This window comes from Carlito syrichta, unplaced genomic scaffold, assembly GCF_000164805.1.
Source record: "Carlito syrichta isolate Samal-C Ts95f unplaced genomic scaffold, Tarsius_syrichta-2.0.1 Scaffold309326, whole genome shotgun sequence".
Taxonomy (NCBI): Eukaryota; Metazoa; Chordata; class Mammalia; order Primates; family Tarsiidae; genus Carlito; species Carlito syrichta.
In genome coordinates, this window is record NW_007253422.1 from 142,935 (window position 1) to 152,424 (window position 9,490).

Genomic DNA, 9,490 nt, shown 5'->3' on the forward strand with positions numbered 1-9,490 from the left:
CAAAAAAAAAAAAAAAAAAAAAAAGAAAATACTAGACATATTCACACTAAGGGAAATCCTATAAAGTCTGATAAGCATTCTTCAAAAGTGTCAAGGTCATAAAAGTCAATAAAAGACACAGGGATCTTTACAGATTAGAGGAGTCTGAGGGTCAACTAAATGCAATGTGGGATCCCGAATTAGATTCTAAGATATAAAAGGACATTCGTGGAAAATATGATGAGATCTAAGTAAAGTCTGTGATTTACTTAGTAATTAATAGTACTGTTTGGTCAATGGTATCATACCAACATTAATTTCTTAGTTTTGATAACTATAGTATGGTTATATAAAATGCTATCATTAGGGGAGGTTGATGAAGTACATATGGGAACCGTCTATACTGTTTTGCAATTTTTGTGCAAATCTAAAACTGTTTCAAAACAAAGTAGCTTTAAGAAAGAAAGAAAGAAAGAAAGAAAGAAAGAAAGAAAGAAAGAAAGAAAGAAAGAAAGAAGGAAGGAAGGAAGGAAGGAAGGAAGGAAGGAAGGAAGGAAGGAAGGAAGGAAAGAAAGAAGGAAAGAAGGAAAGAAAGAAGGAAAGAAAGAAAGAAAGAAAATCTCACATGATAAATACCGTACTAGTTGCAACACTATATTTTTTTTTTCCTTAGGCTATCAACTTACCTGAACTTTGGTATGGTTTCCAGTGAATGCTACATTACTTTTACTATTACTTTATGTTATGTCAGTCCTATAACATAATAAAGGTCTAACAAACTAACAGTCTACCAAAAATAAAGCTACTTACCTAAATCAAAAACATTAATTTTCATTTTTGACATTCTTTAAATGACCAGCGATCAGAATTTCAACTTCAATTATATGAACCTTCACAAATCCTTATTTTCAACAGAAGTAAATAATGTCATGGCATACTACGTAAAAGTAATAACTTAAATAAAATCCTTACCTTCCAACCACTGCCAGCCTCTCTATAATATGGGAAGTTATCACAAATCCACTGATAAATCTCACTTAAAGTCATTTTCTTTTTGGGTGAGCTATTAATTGCAAATGTAATGAGGCTGGCATAACTGTATGGCGGTTTCCCATCTTTGTGTTGTTGGACTTCTTCCTGGTCCAGAGTTGTATTTGGGTCAAGGAGTGCATTCTTCTTAGAAATTCCTGTTCCATGTGCATTTTGTGTAGCATCAGATTTTTGGATGGCTGCTCTCATGGTGAGCTGTGGTAACCAGTCCATAGATGTTAGGCTGCTCTCCAGTTCAGATGTCATCCTGAAGGTAAATAGACTCCTTAGTCAATATCAAGGAAAGAACCCCCGCTTCTCAAAATATCCAATATTCACAAATCTAGGAGTTCCAAAGTGAGGGAAAGTCTGAGTTAAATCTAGAGGAAAAAGATTGAGTATGTTAATGAGCAAACCAAATATTTAAGGGATCAATATTTCCAATCTTTTTAAATTTTTTCCTCTCCAAAACACAACAAACTTGGTTTTAAAATGTTTAAAATTCAAATCAATACATACATACAAAGTGATTCTGATGCCAATCTTTCTAAAAAAGACTCTCTGTCACTTTTAATAAAGAAACAGGATCATAACTTTTAAAAACCAGCTACAGCCAACACAAGTCCTTAAAAGCTTAAAACAGTATATTTGGCATTTCTTTGACACAAATTTTAGGAGACACATACCAACAAAAGAACACCAAAAGTAAGGCAGAGACAAAAGGTCAGAGAAGTAATTAATAAATAGGTACACAAATTTGCAAGGTTTAGAAGGTAGAGTTTAATTTAAGCAGGTGGGAGGTAGGAAGAGTAAAGCAGGGTAGACAAGAATAGCAAGGAGACAAGCTAGTTGGGAGAGTTGACTGAAAAGAGAAATGCAAAGTCAAGTACACTGATGAGTAAGAGAAAAGGAGACTAGGCAGTACCAGGCAGTTACTTTAAAAAAAAAAAGTAAGGAAAAGCTTAGGAAAATTAAAGATCTAGGAGTATAGACTATAAGAGACTAAATCAAATAAAAGGTCAGCAAGAAAAGACTTAAAAGCACAAGGACAGGCTTGGGCAAATGTCCAGTGATTTTAATTCTGTAATGTACTTCTCTCCAAGTCTGAAAAATTCAAACCATTACTACCCAAAGGAAGAAAACTAAATCTGCCAGGTTAACAAATATTTTAGAAAAGGAGGAAAGCTGCCCTAAGAGTTAGAAATAAAAATATAAAAATGGGGCTTCATTCACATTGGAATTGTTAAATTTCAGCAGAAGACATAAGCCCTTCTACTCCGGGATCAAAGAAGCAGGAATACTGACCCTGACAATAAAGTAAAGAAGAATGAAAACACTTCTAAGCTACATCAAAATAAAGGAAAAAAAGAAAACAAAATAAAAAGTACTTTGGTCAAAAGAAAACATTTGTAGTTAAGAAAACTCCAGTTAGGCCATTCATCTCAAATGGCTCCTGACAAAAAGCAAGGTAGGTAGGGTGTTATGTATAGGAGCTGAACGTCTACGAGAAAATATAGAATTAATAAAGAATACAAGATTTGGAGTCAAGAAGACCAGAATTCAAGTACTGATTCTAGCTGTTACTAGCTGTAGAACTGTGAAAATGTTAATTGCCTTTAAACCCCAGCTTGCTCATCTATAAAATTAAACAATAGTACAACAGTTAAAATATTACTTTGAAATTTAAATGTGATAAAAGAAGAAACATTCAATAACTGTTAGTTAATAAGATTAGCCTAGGAGTATCTTAGAAGGTGCTAATGTACTATTAAAGTAAGACAGATTAAGCAATAGCAATTATAAATCAGGAGACAGCCATGAAGATTCTATCTGCACTGCCAGTAAATAGTCCTATTATCCTGTTTTTCAGATTCACAATTTTACCTTTCTCATTTTCTCAAATTCCCCCCACCTCTATTATACGCATTCCTCTGAAATCTTTACATTTACATTCCTCTATATACACCTTCAGAGATTAAAAAAACAAAAAACCTAGCATCCTACTCTACACTCTCAACCAGAAATGCTTGTTACCAGCATGAAGTAGTAAGGACTTGTGGAATAAGAAAGTAGGATATTTAGAGATCACACAACGTCAAGAGTGGGGAAAGTACCCTAAAGACTAGAGATTAATTCTTTCAATCTGACAATGAAAATCTGAAGTTAAGGCTGACCCAACTTTACATGGGTAGTTAACAATAGAACTAAAACCAGAGCCCAGATCTCCCAGTGCCCAATCCAATAGTTTTGCTACCATACCTCATCTGTAAAATGAGAATGATAATTAAAACAGTGCCTACCTCACTACTGTAATGTACTCAGAAAGCACTAGGCAAATAGTAAACATTCAATAAATGTTGGCTACTGTTGGTAGTGGTAGTGGTGATAATAGAAGTTGCTGCTATTATTATTCACATTTCATTCAATAAACATAGGCTGTTGTTACACTATATTGTCATCCTATTTACCTCTATCAAGTCTCCACAGAGCTCTTAGAGTTTTATTTTGTTCAGATTCCCAAAGCAGTCAGATACATGCATTTTCAAAGTTAATCTAAAAGCATGTTCCAAAGTTAAATATTACTGCAAATGCTTCCTATTGAGAACCATCTTTACCTTCTGTTCCCTTCTACCAGTGCCAGTAATGAGACTTTATGAGAATCTCAGTAATATAAACAATAAGTAGATATTTACTATGTGAACAATAATTTATAATTCACACATGTGTACTCTATGCTAGAGTAAGAAAAAATACAGAAGTATGATAAAATTATTGTCCTCCAGGAACATACAGTCCAATAAGGAAGGTCATATACAGCAAAGAAATAAATAAAGTACAAGGCTGAGCTCTGGATGCTGTAAAGGTTCAGAAGGGAGAAAACATAGACTGCAGCCTTGAGGGGTAGAGAAGGAAGAACCCCAGTTAAGCCCTGAAGAAAGCTTAGATCTAAATAAGCTGTAAAGAAAAAGATCCCTAGTCTTCAAAGACATCATGTGCAAAAATCACTTCCTTGTTATGCTTATATTCATCAGTTTGGCTAGAGTAGATTCTAAGTATACTATAAAATGTCTCAAATTTAGGCTCTAAAAAAGTTTCTGTTTTGTTTGTAATGTATATTTTATATACAGTATTATTGTTAGTAAAGCAAAAACTGTGTCCATTGTTGGTACTTGGGCTGTTGGTTACAGGATACTCCATTAAGTGTAAAGAACACAAAAGATGACCATTAGATTTGGTCAGATCACCAGTAACTTTAGAAAGAAACCTATTAGTGGAATGGTGATGATAGAAGTCCACTTGTATAAGAGAACAGATGGTAGTAAATTTAAAAACAGCATGGGAGGCTCTGAGGAGTCTGGTTATGGAAATCTGGTTAAGAAATGTCAGGCCCTCATTACCTCACCTCATTCCAAAAGCTTCCTAGCTGGCCTCCTGGACTCTGATTTCTTACCACCTCTCCATGCTAATCACCTCCAGTCTATGCATACACTCCAAGAGAAATTTATCAACATTGCTTTCATGTCATTCTGCCCAAACATTTTCAATAGTTCTCTTTTTCCTATTATATAAAATCTAAACTTCTCATTTTCAACTACTTTCTTTTATTATTATTATTATTTTTATTTTTTTTTTTTTTTTTATCGCTCAGGCTGGAGTACAGTGGCATGAACATAGCTCACTGGAACCTCAACCTCCTGGTTCAGGTGATCCTTCCACCTCAGCTTTCCAAGTAGCTGAGACTACAGACATGTGCCACCACACCTGGTTAATTTTTTATTTTGCATAGAGACAAAGTCTTGCTATGTTGCTAGCCTCAAACCCCTGGGCTCAAGTGATCCCTCTGCCTCAGTATCCCAAAGGGATCACAAGTGTAAGCCACAATACGTCAGCTTTCATTAATCTTTCATTAATCCTTCTCTAAATTCCTGGGCAATCATAACCTCATTTTGGCATGTAACATGTGCTTCATATGCATAATTGTATTATATGCCTATTCTTTCTACCCTTGCCTCCTATCTCACCATCGAGAATAGTGACCATCCATTAGTACTTCTAACACTACCTAGTACCATGCCAGGTACAAGTTATCTAGAAAATAATACAGTAATTTAAAAAGGAATAAGAGCCTTCTTTTCTGGAATGTCCTTTCCTTCTCACTATGCCTGGCTGATTTCTACTTTTTCTTCAAGATTCAGACCAAACATCTTCCCCCTTCAAGCCTGGGCAATCCCCTCTTTCCATCCTCCACCTCCTAAGTTCAAACTCACCTCCTAACTTCGCTCCTATAGTAGAGTAAAAATATCTCTATCATAGGATTTATACAGAACTGTAATTATCTTTATCTCTCTCCCATGAGACTTAAAAGAAGAATCTTTCATGGTTGAAAGAGATTATCCAGTGAAGGTATGGGTATGCTCCTCCCCAAACTATTGAGACCATAACAAGTTTAAAAGGTAAAAGAAAGGCAAAAAAGAGGACTCCATAGCATAAGGTAAGAGTATGAAGTCCTTGACAAGATGGAAAAAAGTATGACTCAGAGCACAGACTGACAGTCACATTCATTACACAGGATCAGAAACCATCCTACTGGAATAGCAAAGAAAAGAAAGAAGCAAAGATGGAAAGAACATAATGTTACCTGTGGGAAAAGCCAAGGCATGGAGAATAATTTATGTCTGAAGTTCTTTAATCTATGATGGGAACTGCTGCTTAAAAGAAATTTCATTAGGATTTTTTTGCATAAAATTAAAGGATAAGGAGCATGAAAATAAATCAATTCAAAATGAAGTAACGACATGGGGTAAAGGAGGGGGTTCTAATCTCACTTTATGAAACAATGCAACTCACGTGACCCCACATATGCTTTTTAGCTACCTTAGCATACTGTTTGGCCTCCTTCTGCAACTTCCCTAATTTCAAAAAAAGTAGCAAAAGCTTACTCAGAAGGTTTTTCAAGTTTTAACAGTATCAAAAAGGGAGAAAATATGTAAAGAGACTGTTGACTCTAAATAAAGGTAAAAGACACTAAGGAAAACAAAAAGAATAAATATAATGAGGGTAATGATGTTGTGACCAAAATCTTACTAAAACCTCCCACTTCATTCCTGGCACTTGGCATTTCACCTTAAGATCTGGTGGCATATGAAAAAATAGAGCAACTCAAAACTCAGAAGAAATCCCTGTAATTACTACAGCAGTGATTCCTGAATATTTCTGATGCCAAGCATCTCTGGGGGTCAACACGTGCTTTTACTCCTATTACCGTGTTCCAGCACCCAAAGCAACCAGAAGCAGGGGCTATGGCAGAGACTACTAGCTGCTACCTAATACCTGTTCCCACCTTCTTCCTTAGGAATAAATTCCAGTTTTATTCAGGAAAGCATTATGTCTTTTGCCCTTCCTACCTTCTGGAATATGGACACAATAGCTATTGCTCTAGCATCATCTTGGATCACAGGAGATCTTGAGAATAACAACTACACACTGAGGATATAACAGCAAAGAGAAGGAATCTAGATACCTGATTTTTTGTGTGAAGTAGTTTGTGAGGCTGCCATACCAGTCCTGGACTGCCTACTCTTCTAGACTTTTTACCTGTTTACTATTTTTTTTTAAAGTCTCTATCAGCAGATATTAATAAATGCAATACCTAACAGAATTTGGGATGTGGCAATGGGTGATATAAGTAACAGAATCCAAAATAAGACACTCTCTTTTAATGAGTTAATGAACTCCAATAACGCAGGTTGGAAAGCTGGCAACAAAGGATTTGGTCAGGCTGTCTTCTGTGGAATTTAGAAGGCAAGCCATATGCCAATGAGGCTAGAGCAAAGAGAGAAATGTAAGAAAAATTTAGAATGTTGACATGTGTTGGTTCTTTCTTGCCTTTTAAAGCAAAGTTCTAAAAGAGAGATAAACTCTAGAGTTACAAACAGAGACTGAGGAAATACAGATTTGCTAAGAGAAGGTACTCCCTGCCTATGGTCTGCAATTTAAGCTAAGAGTTCTATAATTTGAAATTTTGCAATGTTGAAAAAAATACCAGCTGCTTCTGAAGTTCAAACTGAAGTAGCTGAGTGTAGATACAAAACTGCAGCCTTAGCAGTAGAGAAGACTGATGCCTTACCACACAAATGTAGTGTTGTAAAGATGTTGTCTCCTCCCAAGACAACTGTTTCAAATGGCCCCACCAAACCCACCATTCCTTCAGGAGCTAAAAGAGGTCAATGAATTTGGAAGAGGGAAAATATATTCTTTATTTCACTAAATAACTGAAATTTAGTCATTTCCTTTAATTATTAAAGTAGACAATCCGTAGTAACATTGGCAGTACCTGTGACTCTGCCATCTATAAAAATCACAAATATGTTTATAACATGACAAATGTTGCAGAAATCTTTTTTAATTTGAACTCATCAACTATTTCAAAATTATAATAGTTTCTTAGACTTGATCCTAGATCTTTTGTTAAATGTGCTAAAAAGCATATATATTACTATATGTCACAAACCTAATATTTTTATAACTGTATTCAATACAATTACCTGATTTACTTTGTAATCTTTAGTATTTTATGAATTTTGAAACATTATTCTGAAAAGAATCCACAGGCTTCATCAGACTGTTGAAGATATTCCATGGAATGAAAATAAGAAATCCCTAAGGCTAGCAAAGCACAAAGAGCTGGGGTTTTTTGTTTGTTTTGTTTTGTATTGTTTTGTTTTGTTTAAGTCGGGGTCTTACTCTGTGGCCCAGACTGGAGTGCAGTGGTGCGATCATGGCTCACTGCCACCTTGACCTTCTGGGTTCAGGTGATCCTTCTGCCTCAGTCTCCTGAGTAGCTGAGACTACAGGTACATGGCACCACGCCTTGCTTATTTTTTTTTTTTTATTTTCTGTAGAGACAAGGTCTTGCTCTGTTGCCTATGCTTGTCTCAAACTCCTGGGCCCAAGCAATCCTCTTGTCTCAGCATCCCAAAGTGCTGGGATAACGGGTGTGAGCCATCACACCTGGCCAGAAAAGGCTAAGAGAGAAGGACCACTTGAGCCCAGGAGTCTGATGCTGTTGTGACCCACCTAGGCAACAAAGACCCTGAGTTTAAAAAAAAAAAAATTGTGTTTGCAGATTGCATACAAGAATTGAGAACACACGTTTCCCATAAAAACAATATCTTATGATGATCCTGAAGCAGACCGCAAAATCCTATTTATTCTAAAAAGGAGTTCTAAATCTGCAGTTCTAAGATTATAAAAACCCCAGTTGTGTATTTTGTAACAAAGAAACTATGGCACAATAAAGTATTCTCATTGCTTGGTACAGGACCTGCTTGATCCTGACAAAATTTCAATACAATGTGCATATGGCATACTTTTAACACCTTCTGTACCTTTTTTCCTCCCCTCTCACATGCCTCCAACATTGGCCCCCAATGTTGGTGTTTCAAACTTCCAAAATAGTTACTTGCTCTCCTCCTCCAAAAAAAACTCCCATTTTCAAAGTAGTTGATATCTGCTTCATTTAGGGAAAAAAATGAATAGCATTAAACTACTATCCACTAAGGTATAAATAACAGCTTTTAAATTCCTATGAACAATGACCTTTTTAAAAAGATAAACTAAATAAATCTTCATTGGTTTGAAGTGAAAATACAGGATGGAGAAATCATAATTTAGGATAGGGAATCCAACACACAAATAGCAGGTTACTCTCTAAAACTCTTAACTTTACAACTTTTCTTTCACTCCTAAAATTCCAAGAATTTTCACACACAGCTTATTATAACTTCAGGGATTTAGTAAGAGAACAGGGATTGGTAAATACAACTGTGATTTCAGAGCTACCTATCATAGAATCAGAAATGAAAAAGAACCTCATGAGGTCATTTTGTAAAGTCCAGGTATTAATTATTTTGGAGATTAACAATATTTCTTAAAATCGCCAAGGGAAGAAAAGTTTATAACATATTCAATCTGTTATAAGGCACAATTCATTGTGGTTTTTAAAAAAGTTTTAGCAGGCTAATCTAAATCTCCCTTAAGAGAGGAAAATTTCTTTAAATGCTGTCTTGGAGAATGGAAACGGGTCAGGGTTCTCGTCATAATAAATCAACATATTTTACAACTTTAACACTATTTGGGTTCCTTCTTCTCTAAGTTAAAAGTCCAGAACTTCTCCAAATATTCCCACGGGATCTATGAACCACAATACGTTTACACTGCTCTTCTTTAGATGCTCTCCCAATCACTCCACAGATATTTAATCTTACATTCATAAAGCTGTGCTCTGAATTTATACAATCATAGCCTTAGAACTCCACTTAGAACAAACTTTGAAATCATATATATGGTTAAAAAATATTTTTGCTGGGTTCAGTGGCTCAGCCTGTAATCACACGCCTTTGGGAGGCTGAGGTGAGTGGACTGCCTGAGCCCACGGGTTAGAGACCCGCCTGGGCAGGCGAGACCTCATCTCTACAATAAA

The 9,490-nt window shown here is 35.6% G+C and overlaps 1 protein-coding gene across 2 annotated transcripts in view; it reads right to left on the minus strand.

The window, feature by feature from the left end:
• FOXJ3 (forkhead box J3) overlaps positions 1–9,490 on the minus strand; it is a 169,664-nt gene that overhangs the window by 116,990 nt on the left and 43,184 nt on the right. For both annotated transcript variants that reach the window (XM_008067174.2, XM_008067173.2), the window contains exon 3: positions 952–1,276. In XM_008067174.2, coding sequence (XP_008065365.1) covers positions 952–1,276 — 325 coding nt within the window. The remainder of the gene's footprint in view (positions 1–951; positions 1,277–9,490) is intronic.